General features: G+C 36.6%; 1 protein-coding gene across 2 annotated transcripts in view; it reads left to right on the top strand.

The window, feature by feature from the left end:
* LOC109408223 (dipeptidyl peptidase 4) overlaps window positions 1-17,295 on the top strand; it is a 70,623-nt gene extending 53,328 nt beyond the window's left edge. For both annotated transcript variants that reach the window (XM_062852012.1, XM_062852013.1), the window contains exons 16-17: window positions 10,586-10,791; window positions 16,633-17,295. In XM_062852012.1, coding sequence (XP_062707996.1) covers window positions 10,586-10,791; window positions 16,633-16,770 — 344 coding nt within the window. In that variant the 3' untranslated portion in view covers window positions 16,771-17,295. The remainder of the gene's footprint in view (window positions 1-10,585; window positions 10,792-16,632) is intronic.
* The last annotated feature ends 5,960 nt before the right edge of the window (window positions 17,296-23,255 follow it).

Raw genomic sequence — 23,255 nt, 5'->3', positions numbered from 1 at the left:
TCACGATTTCAAGCGCACACATCTCTTCGTAAACAAAACCAGCGCACATGATCTTCTTATTTTAAGCTTATTACAAGTGAGCAAGAACAGAATAATAAAATGCGCTGTTGTTTGAAGCTTGCTTCTTGAGATTTGTGCGTCTGAAGTTCTGATGCACTGTTAAAGCGGGATTTCAAGACGTTTGTCCTTAGTTTTATAATTTGCTGCAAGAATTTGTTATTCATTTGCTAGAATCCTAAAATGTCTCATGCTATATTTTATTCCAATTTGTTCAAAATATTCCGAAGCAAATAACTTTTCTCGTACTGTTCAATTTATAAAACGGACGACTTTATTATGCATTACAAAAAAAAATATATCACGCAAAGTTGTGCAAAAACGACAATAGATAGTGTAAGGGAGGTATCTTGGACCGCTTTAGGAAGTGGATGAACAATTCGGCGAAAAAAGAAGGTCCCCACTTCTAAATATGGATAATTTTAGTAGGCATTACGTGTTTTCTGTCGAAAAAGGCCAAACAGAAATCGAAATTGTTGTAGTAAATACAAGAAACATCAAAACTCCTGAAGGATCTCGGGCTTCTATTTTGGACCACCTGACTTTATTTTGGCCCACCCGCCCATCAAATTCAACTTCAATTGATTGATGAAATGTCGGATATAAAAACTTGTCATTCGGTTATTTCCAAATGAGGTCTACAATGACATAGAGTCAAACATTGCAATTTAAGTTTCTCTATAGTCTAAAATTTACATTAATGGAAGCAAACTGTACACCCGATTCTTTTTTTGCACGGGTCTGGTTTTTGCTATAACTCTGTCAATTTTCAACCGATTCTCATGAAATTGTGTACACATGTAGGCACGATTAGTACTTATCAGTGTACAAAATTTCGTAATAATCGGTTAAAAATTGACCTGGGTTATACCAAAAACCAGACCCGTGCAAAAAAAAAGAATCGGGTGTACCGTAATACGGGGTAACTTTGATAGTTTTTTCAGCAAACTTGCTAAATATTTTCATGTTACAGTATTTTTTATAGTTTTGAATTGTTAACCCTCTAATACCCAATCCCGCCTTTAGACGGGGTATAGTTTGAGCATTTTTGTAATTTTTGTTTCGTGAGAAATTAATTTTTTTATATTTTTGGCTGATATTTAGGACTGTTCTGTATATCTCAAAATGGTTTTTGGTGTATTTTGAAGCGTATTTACATTTTTTAAAAATCTTTGAAAAATTGATGTTTTAGTCACCTTTTAGAAGTCATTGTTTATTTTGTATTGAATCGCTACAACTAACATATTTTAAATTTTTCTCAAATCATTCTATCCTTGTTCAATAGTATAAGGGAATCGAATACACTCTAAAATTATTTTTCTTAAAATTACACGGAAAATAAAATTTTCTGTGAAAAAAATTTAAAATAATAATATTTCAACAATAATCATAAAATCTCAAAATGTTTTTGTCTCAAAAAATCCGTTCCCCAAATTGGCTTCCAGGAAAAATATTATGTTCAAAAATAAAAATTAGAAAAATCAAAAACTGAAATTCACGAAATCGAGAATTAAAAAGAATCATCTTCCAAAACATGTTTAAATCGATTTTAGATGACGAAAAATGATATTTAGATCAAAATCAAAAATTTGGGTATTAGAGGGTTAAAACAAGTACTGGGGTCTCAGTTGCATTTGGAAGATAGGATTATTTTTTTTTTGGGTGGTCCATGATTTTTTCATATCGGTACCAGCATTTAAAAAGGGCGTTACTGCATTTTGAAATATGCTCTTTTTTACAGTTGTGGATAGTATATCTCTGCCCCCACACAATTAACCGCTACTTTCGGAAAGAGGTGCTATTTCGCTGTCTAGTAGGCCGTCCCTTATTTTGCAAAATTTAGAAATGTTATAAGCTCGTTAGTGGAAAATGGTCGTTTTAGCCAAAAAATGATCGTGTCAAAATTTGAAGTCCGTATCTTAAGGCTTAGTGGTCCCTCAAGGGGCCTAAAGTTGTCAAAAATTGTATGTGACCAAAAAACATGAAATTTTTTACGACAAAAAAATACACTATTCTACTAAAACCGGTGATTTTAGGACCCTTAAGGGCCAAAAATGTGCTTAGATTTGCGATATCTCTACTCGTTTCCAAGATATTGACAAAAAACAACTGAAAAATCAGCATTTTTGTCCTTTTTTTAGATTCCGAAGGAAACTTACCCTATTTTGTTCAATAATTCAAAAACGAGTAGAGATAACGCAAATCTAAGCGCATTTTTGGCCCTTAAGGGTATTAAAATCACCGGTTTTAGTAGAATAGTGCATTTTTTTGTCGAAAAAAAAAATTCATGTTTTTTTGGTCCCATACAATTTTTGACAACTTTAGGCCCCTTGGGGACCACTTAGGGGCCGTCCATATACCACGTGGACAGAAAATTCATGGTTTTTGACCCCCTCCCCCCTTCCCGTGGACAAGCGTGGACTTTTCATTGACCCCTACCCCCCTCCCACATTGTCCACGTGGACATCAGAAAAAAAAGTTTTTTTTTCATGTTTATAAAAAAAAATAGAAAAAGTAATTTGGAAAAGCTTTTTTTAATATTGTTTTTTTTTTCGTAAACCATGTCTTAAATATAATTGAAAACTATAAAATACAAATATTCTATAGCTTTACATAGAATACAAACAAGTAGCACAAGTTTTCAACATTGTTTTTAATTCAGCTTAATGTTTGTGTGAGCGTGGGTTCGATTCTTGCTCCAGTTGGTGGAAAATTTTCGTAAAACGGAAATTTTTCATTGGATGTTTTCCGTGTAATGTCTATCACCTAATGTTAGTGATTGTTTAACCCTTCAGCGCGCGCGCTGTTGTAAAAAGTACAACACTACCAAAAAACCTCGCTCTTCGTATACAGCGCGAGCGCGGTGCAGCTTGATGGCGCGCGTCCTGGAAGGTTAATGTTTAGTCTGTACAGCCTCTGGTTGAAGAAGGTGTTTTTTAGAATATTTATTCAATCTATGATTGTCTGATTGTTTTGTTGAGATAAGGTAATTTTAAATCTTAGATTCTTGTTGAGATAAGATTATATTTCTTAGATTCTTACAAAAACCAAGATTTACAGCAACTAAATTGTATTGGTGAGGCTTAGACTTTAAAATCCATTAGAAACATCTTAAATTTTAAAGGAACCTACAAAAACAAGTTTTTGAGGTAAGCCTGCAAATCCCTACATGTATTTTGAAACTTTGAAGTCCTAGAAAACTTCAAACAGAACTTCAACGAAAATTTTCTGACTGCAACACCAACATTTGCATGGTCTATACTCCATTTTAAATCTCCAGTATATTCCTCGTTGAAGAAAACAAAGTTATTAGAAATTCTGATAAAATTGTAAATTAGTCTGTGAATCTTGATTCTTGTTTCCTTATTTATATGTCAATGTTGTCCACGTGGACATTTGACGAACCCCCACCCCCTCTCCGTGGACATGCGTGGACTTTTCGCTAACCCCCTCCCCCCTCCAAGCTGTCCACGTGGTATATGGACGGCCCCTTTGCTATCAAAAACCATGATCTATATAAAATATATTTTTTATTGTACATTAACATATATCTATATGCTAAGCATAGCGATTTCTCTTTATTTAAGTTGGTTTTGATTTTTTTTATAAACAAATTTTGAACACATCAGTTCTAACTACATAAAATTACAAGAACATAACCTTTAGGCGTTCATCGGTGTATGGATATTTCTCGCGCTCAGTATCATACGGGCGTATCTACAATGATCGATTTCTCTTCATCGGGTTTCTCTTCGGCTAATAACTTGGCCTGTAAATCATTTTTTGTTGTTTTTGTTGTTTTAGATGTTAGTCCTAGTCGTCCTGCACCGAAATACACCGAGAGATCATCCGAATATTGGTCGTATTTTCCGGAATGATCCGAAGAGAAAATCGTCAAAGAGAAATCGATCATTGTAGATACGCCTGTATGATACTAAACGCGAGATTTCTGTCCCATTTTACAACATTGATTCCAAATCGGAAAAAAACATGCTTCGTTAAGAGATGCAAGGCCAGATTCAGAATTTCATATGATCGATTTACCGAAAATAAGTAGCCATTGAAGTAATAGTTAAAGCGTTGCTGTAGAGCTGATTGTTTGAAGGCATCAATGAATGTCGTTAGGTAAAATTACCCTGTTTTACGGTATTCAACTTTTGACTATGACCATTTTTAAGCCTGGAACACATGGCGTCCCTTCCGTCGAAGTTTGCGTTTTTTTTTGACAGTATGTTTTCCACTAACGAAATTTCGATCGAGTCGAACAAGATGTTTTTGGTCCTGTTTCACGTTTGTTCACTACCACCATGAAGTGGTTGTTTGGATAAGAACAGCATGATGATCATTGGGTGGTTACATTTTCATGACTGTAACTGAATTTTTTTTCAAGAGTTACGCCTGTTTCTCTGTGGTAATTGCTTATGCTTGATGTTCAAGAAAACCCACAAAAACGACTGAAAGTATGCATCTTAGAAAATTAGTTATTTCATCCAAAAAATCCAATAATATTCATGAGTATGAATAGTTATAAAAATTTTGATGGCGAAATCAATTATAGACTGTTTCAGAAATTATAAATACACTTTGTTTATTAAATTAAATGAACTGTTCTAATGATTTTTACCAACTTCTTTCAGAGTATAGCATATTGTACTCCATATTTTCATATTTCCTTTCAATTGTCTTGATATTTTAAAGAAGAGTCGAGTTCTCTAACAAAAAACATAATTTTTCAAATTCGCATTTGCACAAAGGTGTTTTCTAATGATTTCAACATTATTTATCACTAAATACCTAAAATTATCTAAGTTTTAGCTCATTCGCTTTCTCAACAAGTTGTTCAAGGAATACCTTGATCAAAATTTGGGAAAAATCGATAAAGGCATTTCCACATCATTTTTTCTGAGATCAATTTTCACGTTTTTTTAAGGTTTTCTATGGAACATAAGAACTACCACACAGTTTCTTAACTTTCTTAAACGCATTCAATCTAAACGAACTGATTTTTTCAGCTCATTTGATCCTTCAGATGGCAAAGCTTATCATACCATAAAAACGAATGCAGTTAGCAGTAATTAAGACATTCGTTTGCTTAACGTTAGTTGCTACTGGTGTTGTTAAGAAATTTGAAACAAAAAGTTTAGTATTGAGAAGGCCCGTGATGGTGGTTCTCGATCAAATATTCCAGTAGAAATTACTCTTACCAATCGAGACATATCTTTTATTATTGATACAGCAATTTTTATTGTATTTGGAAAATAAATATTTTATCTGTGAGATTTTTTTCTTTTCTACTATGCTTCATTTTTTGACCACTTTGTGCAACTTCAAATTTTAATCATCTACTTTACAGAGCCCTATTTTTTAACTTTTACCACAAACATCAACAAAATTGGTATTATTTGCTTCGTTGGCATGTTTACTATAAGAGCTAGAAGAAACTTTTTTGGATCTTGTGCTCAAATTGAAATGGCAGTTAATGGTTAGTGTATTTATAATTTCTGAAACAGTCTATATTTGAATAGCCAATATATTCATTCGAAGACTTGTTTCATGTTGTGATATAGCAACGGACACAGAAGTTTGGAGTTTTTTTTTCAATTCAATAAGCACATAGTAGGAGAAAATCGCTGTCCATTACAAAGAAACTTGTAACATATAAAACTTGATCCATCATTCGACAACTCTCCGTCTTCATAATAGTTGATAGGATTTTAAAATTTTCGTATGAACAGTATAATTCCAGGATATTTTAAAAGTAAAAATCCAATTTCTTGAAATTAATTATTCTATTTCTAGGAAACCTCTTAAAACCGGAATGTGAGACCATAAAAATTAATTGTACAATGTTGCAATGTTCAGCAAAGTTACTTGTGCAGAAGCACTGAAAATTCGTGTCAAAATAAACATGCTAAACATGCACTCGACCCACGAGGACTACGATCAAAACTACTGAAAATATCATTTTTTAGCTTTCTGCATCAACAACATTATATAAAATTAAAAATCTGTTTCACAGTAACACAAAAAACATAACTTTTATGAACAAGTCATCACAAACGTTGTGTTTTTGTGTCACGAACATTTTGTTTGAAGCAAGCATTAAGAAATTCCAAATAATTTGCAAAATATAATCACATACAGGTGTGACTCGATTATCCGGAGTCGGGTTCTGGCGCTTCTCAAAATAATATCTCGCGAACGAAATGATGTAAGAAGCTGAAATTTTGACTAATCACGTATTAAAGTTGGTTTGACAAAATGTCTAAATTTCAGCTTTATAGACGATAGTGACATAAAACAAAATATCGAAGTAAATTAGCAAAGCTCCAACATTGTTTTGTAAGTTTTTAAATATACTTTCAAAAATTGAGGTCGAATTTGAGTATACTTCTCATGACGTCAGAAATGCTGTACAGTGTAATAAATTGATTATGATGGATCATAATATATTGATAAAATTTCTTAAGGAATATGGCTGATACAAATTTAATTTTGACTTTTTGTCTCCCCTCCCTCCTTCGACAATTTTTGGCTGGATTTTGCATTTTGAGGGGGCAGGCAAAAAAATGTTTAGCAAAATATCGGGTTTTGCTAAAAATTCTTTAACAAATCCGATGAGTTTTTAATATTTTTCAAATTAAATGCTTTATTATTTTTACCCCTCCCCCTCGACCAGCCAAAGAGTGGTGGGACAAAAAGTGAAATAAATATTTGTAACGGCCTTGGAGAATATATATGTAGTAGACCTGTTCACTTTGAAACTTTTTTTCTCCGATTCTCCGTGACACATCAAATTATCAATCCACATGCAAAAACAAGTATTCAGTCCAAAATTGAGCCAAATTGATAAAGATTTAAAGGTGTATCAAATCGATTTTGTGTTTTTTTAGCCGTTTTCACGGAAATTTACTCAGAAATTCACAAAATTGCTCCGAAAAGGTGTCGGAGATACCGTTAGGAGATAGTTAGAACAATACTCTACAACTTTGCCGAAGACACTACGGTGTTCAAATTGCGTATTTCGAAGTTATTCAAAAATTTTCGTTAAAAAATCACGAAAAAACACGATATTTTTACGATTTTACATATAAAAGTCATATAATTTTACATTATTTTACGTGACTAACTTAATTAGCTATTACTCCTTTGTGTAACGAACATTTCGTTCATACATAGTTTTTGTGTAGGAATTTGTTTTCATTGACTAATTATCAAAAGTATGTCACGTTAATACTAAAAATCGCACAGAGTTACCAGCACGAATTAAAACAAAGTTACCCATGATTAAGACGTCATGTCATCGTATTCTAATGTCTTCCGATTTAAGTATCAGAAATGGTGCAGATGATAAGGCTCGAGCCTGCGGATCAGAAGGTCCCAGGTTCAAGCTCAAATACATGATAAACTTTTTTTTCTTTCTTTGTAGAAGTTAGGATGATGAATCTGCCATGACTTACATGCAATCTCCCAAATAATAATGATCGGGACCTGCCAATTAAGCCCATTCTAGGACAAGCTAGATTTCGTTTACTTCTTGACAAAAAATCGTGTCGACGAGATCAGCTGGGCGAAATATTGAGCATCTGTTTGATAACGATCACTTTAGCTAAAACAATTCAATACGATGATGGAACTGCTTCTGGATGCAACATTTTTCAGACAACTGTGGGTGGAGCTTACTTGTTATCTATCTACCCACAAATCACCACAACTAAATGATGAAGGGAAACTTCATTCTTACTATGTACTCTACGGTTTAGAAACAAGGCTATGATGCCAAATTGCAATGAGATGCAGTGAGTAGTTTCATTAACTTATAGCTGGATCGAGACGCAAAAAAATCCTATTCCAGGACTCGAACCTTGAATCTTCGAATCGACAAGCTCATGCTCAACCATCTGCACCAATTTGAAACTGATGCAGATGAGACAAAGAAGTGTATTGACATTTTAATCATGGGTAACTTTGTTTTATTTTGTGCTGGCAACTCTGTACAATTTTTAGTATCAACGTGGCAAACTTTTGATAATTAGTCAATGAAAACGAATTCCTACACTAAAATGATGTATGGACGAAATGTTCGTAACACATAGGAGCAATAACTCATTAAATTAGTCACGTAAAACAATGTATAATTACATGACTTTTACATGAAAAATCATAAAAATATTGTATTTTTTCGTGATTTTTTAACGAAAACTGATGAATAACTTTAAAATACGCAATTTAAACTCCGTACTGTTTTCGGCAAACTTGTAGAGTATTGTTCTAACTATATTTTGACGGTATTTTCGGTACCTTTTCGGTGCATTTTTCTGGATATTGGAGTACATTTTCGTGAAAATGATCGAAAAAACACAAAATCGATTTGATACACCTCTAAACCTCTATCAATTTGACTCATTTTCGGACTGAAGACTTGTTTTTGCATGTGGATTGATAATTTGATGTGACACGGGTTGGTCAAAAAAAGTGAACAGGTCTAATATGTAGCTTTATGTCATATTTAGCAAAACACTGATTAGAGAACCATGTTGTTTATAAATTGATTGTGTTGATACCTACTACTGATCTGGTTTTACCAAAGAGTTTACAAACTTTATACAAGTGTGTAATGATTTGATCACAGACCAACAGAAGTAACACTGATGAAATTTCCATCGACAGTGCTAGCAACGAACATTTTGAATTCATTAATGTCGTTTTCGTTTTTGCGGCGGTGCTACACCGCTTCGTGCTACACTTTTCGCTGAATAAACGAACATTTTCGGTGCAGTTGCATTGGTGTGCGTGTATAAACACCAAAATATTGACAACTTTGCAAACGCTGATTGGTGGACACGGTGTGCACCAGCTACACTCCCGATTTTTTGAGTGCTACACTATCATGCGCGGTGCAGAAAAAGTGTAGCACCGGTGTAGCACGAAAATCAAAAACGAACGTTTTCGGTGCAAAAGTGCTACACCGGTGTAGCTCCACCGCAAAAACGAAAACGACATAAGAAAATTGTTTTAAGTGCTACGTCTTTCTTTTTCTGAGCAGTGAATTTTGTTTTTTACACATTTATTTACTCATTTAGAACAACAGTTATATTATTGAGATATATTCACCACATTACCAAACCGTGAAATAATATTCATTACCTTTCTAGATAGGCAAAACATTGAAAGACAAATAACCTTCTACATCTTCATAACAAAAAAGGAGCCTTCACTTATAAAAAGGTTGTGAACCAATTCACTAGCCTACAAGTACGATAATTAACATAAAACTCCAATTGATATTTGTTCCAAGTTTTATTTGGCTCAACTGTGCACTTACGCATGTTGTGATGTTTGAACATTAGAAACCTGCATAGAATCACTAATCGAAATAATTGAGCAACTTTTTCTTTCTAGAAATTTTACGTTTATGTTTAAGCATTTCATTTCCAATATAATGTCCCATGCAATTCCCTAAAAATCGTTTGCAGTTAGTTAAATACATACACAGACAAACCATAGAAAACAAGTTTCTAATTGAGCTAAAATAATACTACAGTCGAAACACCATTAGGGAAAGCATACTTTTTTAAAAAGTCATTTCCCAACGATTTTTTTTTTCATGAAATATGGGGATTTTTTTCTTTCAGTTAAATGCAATAATTGCGTTCAGGTAATGCCATTACGAAAAGCATGTTTCCGGAAAATATTATTCCTTCAAAGTAGATAGGAATCAACAATAGATTTATGTTTAAACTGATTTCATAAATTCAAACATTTTGAAATATTAGGTTTTGAATAATAGACTTTAGTACCAGCAATGTATAACGCCACACTAGTTGCTCGACACAAAACAAGTACTAACGAGCGATCCAAATATGACGTCCATCATTTTTCGGGAATTTTAGGCTCCCTCCCTCTCTGTCATGCATTTTCGTATAGGTACTTAATACATGGAGTGTAACACTTTCTCAAATCCCTTCCCCTCTAAATGATGGACGTCATATTCGAATGACTCCTAAATCTACAACATGTTTAACATTTGCAAACAATATTTCATCAATAGTTAGATTAGGTTAGATTGTGACTCGGATTTCGGTAATCTTAAAATCTTATCATCATCTCATATCGATGGACGAAGATTAAGCAATTCAAATCCGACATTTTCAAAGGATCAAAGACAAATTTTAACCTGTTTATTGAAAATCGAGCCCTGATGAAGGTCCACTATTTGAACCGAAACGTCGGCAAAGATTCAATTTACATCCGAACCACAATCGAATCGCACACATTCCAGTTGAGCCATCCCGTTTCAACAATAGTGGTAGTATGCATTTGAAACCCTCATTTCCAAACACAAAACCTTTGATTTTAAATATAATCCATATTTTTTATTATAATGTTTTCTTAGAAGGGAGTTCAGTTAGTACAGCAAAGGTGGTGAAATTTCTAGATCTTTACCCTCACATTGCCCTATGCAAGTCTTTGGTAAAGCTTTCGGTTACACACATTACACATTAATAATCTTGTCCATCCTTACCAGATTCGGTGTTTACGGAGCGAATACTGGGCGCACCAGCCGAGAACTACAAAGCATACGTAGAAGCAGACGCCACACAACGGGGAAAACAGATTCCTTCCAACTCTTATCTCCTGATGCATGGCTTAGCGGACGTTTCAGCACCGTTTCAACATGGAATACAGCTGGCAAGAGCACTGACTGAATCGGGAACCATTTTCCGATATCAAGTAAGTATCTACATATTGGTATTACCGAGATTAGGAAAATTACGGCTTTGTTAGTCTAGTCATTCATTTCCCTCCTCTGATGCTAATTAAATAGATTAAGAAACTGGCGATGCGGTAATTTTCCCAAGTTATTATATTTTATCGGTCCTTGTGTCGTTTGTGATATAAATCATTGGGTTAGATCAGGATTATATTTGATAAAAAAAGGATAAAGCTTATCTACGTTCCTGGCAGCCACGCCTCTTCATAGTTGAACTCTAATTTGAAATCTCCGCATAAACTCTGATTAAAATCTTTGGATTTATATGAGAAACCAGATTTTCTAATCGGATCGCGGTTTCTTTTTTATATCAGTCTTAACGATTTCGTCTGAATGGTCTGAAAGCCATGCACACTGCTAAGACAATCAGTGAAAGGTTAAAATATAAAACGGCAAATACCGTGGAGAGCCCATATAATGCGTACCTAAGACTTTGTCAATTTCAATTAGCTGTAATAAATTCAAAATCGAACCGATTTGGCTGAATTTTCGACCGCTCATAGTTGTTACTTTTGTAAATAAGGGAAAAATATAATTCTTATACAGCCCCTATTCGCATAACAGTCCCATGTTTGCTAGGTTTCCTATTCACATGACACTGTTGTGCGAATGGGGGCAGTATACAAAACACTCAATTTTTACGTAAAATCATGAAAATTCTAAAATGTGTCTATTAGCTTGATTAAAAAAAATCGTTTTTGCTCCACACCGCTTATTCGATACGTTACCAGATTCTAAGCCTTGTCCCAAAAAATAAGCTCATTTGGTTGAAAATTGAAAGTGCACAAATCCTTCAAAGTTTGTATGGGATTTACTATGGGAAAAGGACGTTCTTCATTGAATTGACCGTAGCATTTTCCCAAGTGCCCTAGAGTCCAGGAAACTGGAGCTGGCTCACCACAAGACAGAGGTGACGGTTGTTAACAACCTGAAGTCGGAGCAGCAGACGGAGATCAATGTAGAAGAGTGCACTATCCTGTCAAAGCGCTCCGTCAAACACTTGGGCGTGATGATCGACGATAAGCTTACCTTCGGTAGCCACGTCGATTATGCCTGTAAAAAAGCCTCCACAGCTATTGCGGCACTGTCCCGGATGATGTCCAATAGCTCTGCGGTGTACGCCAGTAAGCGCAAGCTTCTGGCTAGTGTTGCTACGTCCATACTTAGGTATGGCGGCCCGGCGTGGGGCACCGCGCTAAGTACTAAATGCTACCGACGGAAGCTGGAAAGTACATACAGGCTTATGTGCCTGAGGGTTGCGAGCGTACCGTGTCCCACGACGCTCTCTGCGTCATTACTGGTATGGTGCCTATCAGCATTCTTATCAGTGAGGACATGGAGTGCTTCGAAATGCGCGGCACAAGAGGCATACGCAGGACTGCCAGAATGGCCTCTATGGCCAAATGGCAGCGCGCGTGGGACAGTTCCACCAAAGGAAGGTGGACCCATAGGTTGATACCGAGGGTAGATAGTTGGATTAATAGACGCCATGGGGAAGTTACATTCCACCTGACACAGGTCCTTACAGGTCATGGTTGCTTCCGACAGTATCTACACCGTTTCGGGCATGCGGATTCTCCTGAATGCACAAAGTGCAATGGTTTAGAGGAAACGGCGGAACACGTTTTGTTCGTGTGCCCGCGTTTTCGCACAATGCGTGACCGCAGGCTTGCCACATGCGGAGAAGACACAACTCCGGACAACTTGGTCCAGAGGATGTGTAGGGATAAGTTTGGCTGGAACGCCGTTTCAACGGCTATCACCCATATCGTCTGGGAGCTACAGAGGAGGTGGCGCGTGGACTCGGAGAATGGCTAGTCAGGATGCAGTACAAGAGGTGGTCCAGGGGTTCGGAGTCGGCTTCGTAGGTAATACCGGTGTCCTGCGGTCGATATCGACCCTTACAGCGATTAAGTAGCCGCGGAGAGGAAGTCACGGTAGCGGTGCTGTCGTGGCGTCGGTCTACTGGGTTGGATCCGAGCCCGCGGTTGGAAAGGGGTCCCCGGCAAGGGTCGGGGCAGGTGGAGACTGTAAGTAGGCTATTTCCCTTTAATAGGTGATATGGAGCATGTGACTTACCTGAGTCTCATCCCAGGGGCACCTAGCCTGATGAGAGTGAGTTTGGGGAGCTACGATGGCCCACACCGTCGTTGGTCGTTGGTCGTCGCTTCGCTGGCCGGATCGCACCCACTACGCGCACGGACGTATCTGTCCGGTTGGAGACGGGGGATCATTTTTTCTCTTCGGAGGTTCGGATAGGCGTTTGATTTGGTTTTTTTTCGCGCACTCGCGACGGATAGACGGTAAAACTAGCGGTAAAACGTTTCTTCCGAGATCTCTACCACAGGCTCATTCCACGATCTATCGATTGTTGGCCTTCTTCGCTCTCTAGGCCTAACCACAATCCTGGCCTGAACACACCCACGTGGGATTGCCGGAGTCGGGACTAGGGATCACTTCGATCTCACGGCTCACTTTCACCTTTTTTTACCACGGCAATTACCGCGGCCACTTATTGCAGAGGATCGCGGGTTCACAAGGCCACGACGGCCGATCTGTAGCACATCCGAAATCAAAGACTCTTTTTTTCGGTTAACGGTATTAACTTCAGGAGCACTCGAGCACACACCTGTTCACATCCCAAGCTCAAACCAAAGAGAGCGGGTTTTTCGCTCGGGGATCCGTCCCGGATGGGGCTCGCTCCAACTCGTCTAATTTTATCCCTCTTTTCCTCGTCTAATTGAATTTTTATTGCACTCTATGGGCGCGTGTGGGGGGAATGATGCAACGACGGTGCGCAAATTGGGCGTTTTTAAAGGAAAATTTAACAATTTTAAACCTAACTCCTAACACAAAACAATATACATAATTTATATATTTATTTTTTATTTTATGGGACATGCACATGTTACAAGACCCTGCTGTCAGCAACCTTCTAGTGCAGCTGATAGGGCCTGAAGGGTAGTGATAGCCTTGCCTTCAGCAGGTTAGATCGGGTTGCACGTGGGCATCAGTTCTTGATGTCTGCAAAGCAGTTGGGCGCGGGCGGGGTTGACCCTGCCCGCCTTCCGAGGACAAAGGGAGTGGCGAGGACCACTCAGGAAACTGGCTAAGCGCCAGCATGTTACTGTGATGGACTCTCCAGAGCGAGTCATCGATGTTCGTTGCTGCTAGGCTACGCAGCTAACCTTGAGGGTGCGATGTGCACGAGCCCCTCTCTGAAGCAATACCTTCTTGGTGGTTCCGGAGAGACGTAGGGTTTGGCGACCATAGGAATGTGTTTAGTGGGTACGAGGAGAGAGTAGTCCTGGCTTTTACTTTTGTTGTAGAAGACGGCCTCAGCCCCACACTAGCCTAACCTTCCTGTTAGGGTGTCTGTTGAGTAGATTATCCCCCTATGGTTTAGAAGGAAAAAAAAAGTGTCCTAGAGTGTTAGTTGACCTTTAGTACTCCTAGGCTACTCTATCAGCTACAACTTTGCCGAAGACCACATTCAAATCGGGCGCCTCATTAGTTATCGATTTTTATCCAGAATGAAAATCATTTATCATGATGATTACACATTCATGTTGTTCGTGTTCATATTACACGCCATGTGCAGCAATGTTGCCTGCTGAGAAGCTGAGCGATCACTGTTAAAGTTTCTGCAGTTGGATAAAAATCGATAACAAATTAATAACGCGTCCGATTTGAATGTGGTCTTCGGCAAAGCTGTATCTGATAGAGTAGCCTAGGAGTACCAAGGGTCAACTAACACTCTAGGGCACTTGGGGTAATGCTACGGCCAATTAAATGGAAAACATCCTTTTCCCATAGTAATTCCCATACAAACTTTGAAGGGCTTGTGCACGTTCAATTTTCAACCAAATCAGCTCATTTTTTGGGAGGAGGCTTAGAATCTGGTTACGAATCGAATAAGCGGTGTGGAGCAAAAACGATTTTTTTGAACCACGCTAGTGTCTATGTTCCTAATTCTGCGCACCCATTTTTGGAATGCTCCTTATTCTGCGCACATGGAACAAACTCTAAAGAGATAACATATTGTAATGAAAGCATGATTCATAAATCAAATTCAATTGAATTCTTCATTTTCAACTTTCATGTGACATTACGACCGTATTGGAACTTTGCATGTCCCCAACATTGATACTACTCACTTTGATTACCTACTAAGCGAAGTGAATTTTATTCATCACTTTAACATCTTATTCAACATCTTATACGATCACTGGATGACTGGGGGATTTGGTAGCATTATCGATTAATTCTACGTAAAGCTTTTTAGTTGTCCGCATAATATGTACACTTATTAAATTTTAGTAAAATTTACTTTCATTTCTAATAGCTATATAAACTTTTTCGTCATGAAAAATTGGCACAATCTTTGTTTGCAAACTAAGACTTCGTTCTTGTCAAACTCCAGGGTTTCCTCTGTTTAAGAAAATTCCATGTAAACTCACATCATATGTCGCATTTGACGAATACTTTCATGAATACATAAAATTTCCCCCGGGGCTGATGGTATGTGTTTAAAAAAGTGGTTAAGTTTCTAAACTAACTTGTTGAAACGTTATTACATTTACTGGATTGCTAGAAACATAAATTCAGTGGCGATTCCCTAACCTCAAATCTACCTGTTCAACAAACGTAAATTTTTGAATTTTCCTATCAAATTGGCTTGTAACTTGTAGAAAATTATGAAAATAGTTGTTTTCGTTCCTTTTCAATATGATTTTGATCATGAATTCTCGGCAAATGCAAGTTTTAGGTTCGTTGAACAGGTAAAAAGTGAGGTTAGGAGACGCCACTGCATAAATTATCATAGTTATTACTATGATGGCATTTATATGATGTTTGTTTATCTATTATATGTTCAAAAGTTAGTGTTGAAATGTCTACGCAGAATTAGGACCACCATTTAAGGACAAACGTCTTAAAATCCCGCTTCAGCAGTGCATCAGAACTTCAGACGCACAAATCTCAAGAAGCAAGCTTCAAACGACATAGCATTTTATTATTATGTTCATGCTCACTTGTAATAAGCTTTAAATAAGAAGATCAGGTGCGCTGCTTTTGTTTACGAAGAGATTTGTGCCCTCGAAATCGTGAGTAGGTGCCAAAGTCGGCCATTGTGACGGCCATTTTGGGATTCTAACAAGTCTGTCCTTAATACTGGTTCCTAATTATGCGCACCTAAGAAGAACATGAACACGAAAAAAAGAAGAAAACTCAATTGCAATTTGCCGATTCTGATTCCTCGAAGAAGGCAGTACAGGATGCGCATTGAAAAGCAGACATTATCTTCATTATATATGTCGCAAAATGCTTCAGCTGATGAGGCAACTTTTTAGTAGTTTCGCTAACGGACACAGATTTCAGGCAATTTCCAGTACTTGCAACACCATTTTATTCTATTTTTTTATAATATTATGTTCGTTTATTTGAAACATTTTTATTCATGAATATTTTCATTAGTACAGAAACAATATTCAAAAAATATATTTGAAGCTAATATTGAACTAGCGTTCATGATTTTGTAGTATATTCGAGAAAGTGCGCAGAATTAGGGCCGGTCACGGTATATACTTGGCAGCTAACATAGTTTTATTCTCAGTTTCTGCACATGACGAGATGCCGTGCTGTTTTTCTCCGCACCCTATAGATAGTTATTCGTAAAATTTCAACATATCATTCTGTTCCATACTGTTTAGCGCCTAAGTAATAATGAGATTCTTATACCCAGAACGGGTCAAATTAGAATATATGGTGCATTTAAGTTACTTTTATTATATTCATTGCAGAGCTACGCCGACGAAGGACACGAATTACACGGTGTGCTTGAGCACGTCTATCGCACCATGGAGGATTTCCTGAAAGGCTGTTTATCGCTGGATTCCGACGATGAAAAGCCCAAGGAAGTGCACGTACCGAACGAGTAACCGAACCGAGCAGCGTAATCAATCATCGTTTTTAGCATGTGCTGTGTAATATCAATTTTTACTCTGATTTTATTTAGTGCGCGACATTCATAGTAAAACTACTACTACATATCACACTGTGAAAACATCGAGAAAAACGGAAAGATAGCGCAATTATGAATGCAATGATGTTAAATTAAAACAAAAAAAAAAGTTCTTCCTTTTTTTCATCGAAACGAAAATGAAAAAGAAATATTAATACCATAACGCATATACGTGACGTGTTTACAGTTTTCAAAAAATGTGTACATAAAATTCAATGTGATGATAAAACCATTTTCGCAAAACTAGTGTAGTAGAATTTTGATATGCTCTTGCCTTAAAAATGTACATAAAACAACTGGAAGATAAAATCAAACTCGTGTACATAGACGCTATGACGGGCTTGTTTATCGTTGTTCATAAATTTTGTTTCGAATAATGTATTACTAATAATCAATTGTTGTAAAATAAACTCACCAGTGATGCTCATTGTTGTATATAACAGTTTTTAAATAAGCGTTCATTTAATCACCGCCGAACTCCAGCACCTAAAAAGACACGAATATTCTCTCTCTCAAATGAGTACTTCCCAAACTGTGGCGCCCTGAACGTTTCTTATGTGCGCCTAGAGTCAGAACAAAAAAAAACATACTCTTATAACTCAAAACGCGAAATATCTGTCATTTTTTCCAAAATCCTTCCCAAGTATCCGATTTTACTCTGGATGTTTTTATAACTGCTTCAAATATTTCGATGTTTACCAAATTCCAAAAATTAAAATATCCAGAATTCAAATTCTGTGAGATAAACTTTTTGGCACTCGAATTGGGTTTTTTAATTTTGAAAAATGTATTGATTTTTTTTAAATTTTATTTGAAAAAGCACTTTTTTCTTAGCCACTACGATTTTTTTATGATTATTAGAACTTTATTTTGGTACCTAAAATCAATTTCAAAGCGATTTTTTGATATCACCTTTTGACAGCTTGGCAACTGTTTGACAAATCCGCCCAGTACAAAATGTGACGACGGAGGGGTGATTCGACAAATCGCTCGCATACAAACTTTAAATTGATTTTTAAATAGGTTCCCGGGCACCAAAATTCATGAAAATTTTAAATGAAAATTTTCATAAAGTTTGAAATACAGATTCAGAGTATTGAATTATCCCAACACCGTTAAAGAAGCCAATTATTTATCTGCAAAGATTAAAGAAAAAACTTTATATTGGACTTTTTGCAAACTTGCATAGTTTGACATATACGTTTCTTCTCTCCAAGAACTCTGTCTGCTAAATTCAGAAATGGATCAGTGAAACCAACTTTTCTAGAGGTTGCCACATCAAAACAAAGGAGCCACCGTATAGTGCCTTTGACATTGTGACAACAGTCGAGTTATGTCAAACACACAAGGCTGTACATTAGGCCGTCCCTTATTTTGCAAAAATTGGAAATGTCAAAAGTTCGTTAGTGGAAAACGATCGTTTTAGCTAAGAAATGATCGTGTCAAAATTTGAAGTCCGTATCTCAAGGCTAATTGGTCCCTCAAGGGGCCTAAAGTTGTCAAAAATTGTATGGGACCAAAAAAACATGATTTTTTTTTCGCCAAAAAAATACGCTATTCCACTAAACCCGGTGATTTTAGGACCCTAAAGGGCCAAAAATGTGCTTAGATTTGTGATATCTCTACTCGTTTTTGAGTTATTGAACAAAATAGGATAAGTTTCCTTCGGAATCTAAAAAAATGGTCAAAAATGCTGATTTTTCAGTTGTTTTTTGTAAATATCTTGGAAACGAGTAGAGATATCGCAAATCTAAGCACATTTTTGGCCCTTTAGGGTCATAAAATCACCGGCTTTAGTGGAATAGCGTATTTTTTTTTGGCGAAAAAAAAATCATGTTTTTTTGGTCCCATACAGTTTTTGACAACTTTAGGCCCCTTGAAGGACCACTTAGCCTTGAGATACGGACTTCAAATTTTGACACGATCATTTCTTAGCTAAAACGATCGTTTTCCACTAACGAACTTTTAACATTTCCAATTTTTGCAAAATAAGGGACGGCTCACTGTACATTTCATAACGGCCGTTTTAGTTATTTTAATGATCCATTCTTCCCGAATGATTTTCCACTGTTCCTCACAAATAGAGATTGCAGCTAGATTTTATGGTCATATAAAAATAATTTAAACTTTTCGAATATTGTTGGTTTTTTAGGAATCAATAAAGGTTGCCATCATGCAAACAGTCTTTATGACATCTTTAAACTTCCTAATAATAGATCTCACTTCATCCAAATCAGTGTCCAAATTGTCGAAAATCTTCTCATGGTTGAGAATGTTTTCGAATTCGCGGGCAACCTGATATTCAGTTGGACTAGTGAGATCTATACTGAAATTATGCGCCCTTTCAAAATGTTTGGCAAGTTTTTGAGCTTTTCAGAATTACAGTTATGTTCCGTTTTTGTCACTATCCGATTTCGTCAACACTAAAGTTTTTGTCAAATTTGTTGCCTCAAACACGAGTTATTTATAGTTTAACATTAATCTTGAGGCAATGCATTCATGAGTGAATTTGAAGCAACCACCAATGATGACATAGAAGACGTATACGCTACAATAGCTTTGAACACCAAATTCAGCTGTAGATAATGTTAATTCATGCTTTCTCTCACGCATAGTTTTACTTCTTATTTGAACATGCGAAAAATTAAACCAATAGTCCTAAATTTCTTTAGCTCTACGTACCAACTGGAACTTGGCCTGCCTCTTCAAGTGTTCTTCGAGAGCTTAAATAGTTCGGGGTTTTGCCCGTCATTGCCTGAAATTTTACACTAAAATCTTTTTTACAATACTTTTATTAAGTGCAATAAATTCAACGTGGTTTTTTACACTATTTTCTTGAAAATACGCGATGTGCTTAATTCTTCTCTTCTGGTCGCTATTTCTTTTTTTTTCAACGGGGCTCAAATTTCAACCAGAGATCTCTCTTGTCATTCTTGATACCCTGCCCAAATTTTCCCGTCTGAAACTGCTCTATTCACTAGGTAAACTGGAGATTCCTATAGAATTTTATCCGGGATTTCATCTTTCGATTGCTCTAAAAATGCAATCTTGGTATCCTTGTATTCCTCCAGATTATTTAAGGAGAAACTTCAGAGAATACCAATATGGCTGCCCCAATAATGGCCGGGTTGGACCCTACTCACGCTTTCAAGAGCACCAATCTTGAAAATTCGTAAACAAATGCGCTCGATTTGGAAAAGCTGCCTCTTTTTGCAAGTGAGCAAAGCCAGGATAAACAAGTGCGGCTTGGTTCGAGGCCTCGTTCGTCAGATTTGTGCCTCTAAAGTTTGTATGCAAATTTGCAATGGGATTTGTTGATGTTTCACCTTAATGGATTTCTTCTGAGATATCGTTAGGAAATAATTCAGAAGTTTCCTGAGGTGAATTAGGAGTTAAGTCTTCCAGAAATAAGTTTCTCTAGAGGAGTCTAGGAACTTGACAAACGATCTGGGGAATTCTCCAGCAACTACTGAAGGGTTCCCAGAAGAATCTAAGGATTCCCAAAAAAATCCTAAAGAAATCCCATCAATTCTGAACTTATACAGGATTCCTAGGAGGAATTTCTCAAGGTTTCCCACTAGGAAATTATGGAGGATTCTCAGGAATAACTCCCCGGAGATTTCTACACAGAACATCAGGAGGACTCCCTGAAGAAATTTCTGGAGGGTTTGAGGAAAGAATTCCTGGAAGATTACTAGACTAAACTACTGGGATATTCCCAGGAAACGCAGTAAGAAGTCGGGGAGAATTATTATTATATTATCTTTTCTAACGAGATTGTCAGCCCAAGGCTGGTTCATCTACTAATCATGGGGAAATAACAAAGATGAAAGATAGAATCCTCATGGCAATATTCATAATGAAAGTTCCAGTAGGTGTAGGTGTTTCTACTGCGCATAAATACCAAAACAAATTGCTGTAGGAATCCTTATAAACATTTTTTGGATGAAGGACATTCCAGAGAAAAATATTGTAAGAAACTCTTTAAATAATCCAAGAAAGAACTTCTGATGAAATTCTAGAAAAATGTTGAAGGAATCCCAGGAATAAATTTTGGAGGAACCCCAGAATGAACCCCTGGAGAAATATCAGAAAAATGTTCTGGAGGGATTTCAAAAAGTAATCTTGGAAGAATTTCCGCAGGAAATTCTGAAGAAACGAAGATACTCCTATATTTAAAAAGTAAAATCTTGGTGAATCTCCAAAGCAACTCGAGTTGGATTAATTTCAACAGGATGCGATGTCTAGGTTTAATCCCAAAATGATTTTCTTAGCCCACCTTGTGCATTAGGGCCATTCTAGACCCAAACTGTACACTACGTCAGCGAGCTGTTCCCATCATAATGCATAAGGAAGATTAATAAATTCCATTTCCTACTGGAATATTTGAAGGGATCCCCAAAGAAATTCCAGGAGAAATTTCAAAACAGACATCTAGGTTGATCTGACAAGGAATATCTGAAGAAATCATAAGGGACAAAACTTCTTTTCTCTAACTAAAAATTCTAATCGTAAGGTAACCTAGAAAAATTCTGGAGGAACTTCTTGGAGAATCCAATAGGTATTCTGGAGAAGTTACAAAACTCCTGGAGATTTCCTAAAAGTATCCTAGACGAAACTTTTATAGGAATCTGTGAAGATGATACTCGTGGAGAAATGCCTTCCGGAAGGAAGTAAACATATCCTTTTTTGTAAGGATATCGAAATTATGTTCCTGGAGATTAATAATTCCTGGAAATATGTCATATTTTAAAACGTCGATCCAGGTACTGGAACTGTAATATGTGTAATTCTTGCGTTCAACGAAAATAAATTTCACAAAATGTGGTCACAAATGTGGTGAAAACCTCTGGTCGGCGTTACATTCAGAAAACTGTGATTTGGACTGGTTACAGATGTGCTAAATTTAATGTTCTTTAACAATTAAATTTCATAGTAAACAGCATATTTTTACTTTTGGAATGTGTTCTTCAGTAAAACTTCCAATTCATATTAAAATGTTGCAAAATATTTTGTCAAAGAAAATTATTCCGTTTTTATCACTATTCCGTTTTTGTCAACTGAAAATTGCGGACCGTGTTGATAAAAACGGAATATACCTGTAATTAATAATATTTTGTTATCCTATTTCAGCCCAAAAAAAAGGCTTCCGTGGCTTTTTCAAAATTTTTGTAAATTTTTAAAAAGGCTTAAAACCGGGGTTTAATTGAGAAACTTTATTTGCAAAAATATTGTTTCTCAATTCTGTGAAACGTTTTTTAAATTTCCTTCTGAATAAAAAAAACTTTCAACGCAGGATCTCGAGTAGTTCGTTGGTATTGTCTTCTTCTCACGTTTTAAAGACGGATCAGAAGTTCCAGATCTTCGTTAACAATATTGTTAACAGTTATTAACTGAGTCGAATTTGACTTCACACTTTGGCATTGACGCCTCTCTCTATAATATCAAGTGCATTGTCAATATCAAAATGTGTTTCCAATGAAACATTAATATCTAAATGGCTATTAGTCGGCATCGGTGGTGTAGTGGTAAGCCTGGTTGCCTCTCACCACAGTCGATCGGGGTTCAATTCCCGTCGACGCCGATGGGATTTTCTGAGATATGAAATCCGTGATCACGTCTTCCCTCGGATAGGAAGTAAAGCCGTAGGTCCCGGCCCATATGTTGATGGGTTTATTATATGTATCCTAATCAGCTCTGTGATAATTGAAAGTAAAGCTGATGGGACTAAATATCGCTTCATGGGAAATTTGAAATGTTACAGGAAGATGGTCATAATGGAAGTCAGCATGGGTAACCAATTGGCTACAATGCTGACTTGAATCCGTTAAGACCAAAGCATTTGTTGAATGGTTTCTAGCCGAAGAAAAACACGTGGAGCTATTGGGATATTGACACCGCTTGAGAATAGTTTTCAACAAAACTTTTTCATCATACTGTACACTGATTATCATAGCCATGTTTAAGAAAGTCTGATCCTAGCAAGTTATACTGTGCAGTTGTCAAAACTTTTCAAAACTGCGTCCAGAACAGGGTTGGGAAATGTCATACAAATGTCATTTCGCCGTTTGCTAATTTCACTGTATTTAGTCGGAAATCTTAATCGGCGACATCTTTGATTTTCCATTACTATTCAGCGTTATGGACTGGTGATGCGTTCGAACAGAAATTTACACCGAAAGTGGTGTAAATAGAAAAATGTCATATTTTATCCATGAAATTCCGTGACTTTTTCCATCCCTGGTCCAGAAAGCATGAAGAAGTTGATCAAAACTGAAAACAGTGCTGTAATGGATCATTACGCAACGGAAATTAGTGGTGGTTCTAAGATGACCAAAAATGAGTCTACGTAGTTTATGAATAGCGCCTTTTTCGTAGTGCATATTTTCAGAAAAATATTGC

The sequence above is a fragment of the Aedes albopictus genome, chromosome 2 (genome assembly GCF_035046485.1).
Source record: "Aedes albopictus strain Foshan chromosome 2, AalbF5, whole genome shotgun sequence".
Classification (NCBI taxonomy): Eukaryota; Metazoa; Arthropoda; class Insecta; order Diptera; family Culicidae; genus Aedes; species Aedes albopictus.
Note: the sequence above shows the minus strand (reverse complement) of the source record. Positions and strands in the feature narration are given on the sequence as shown.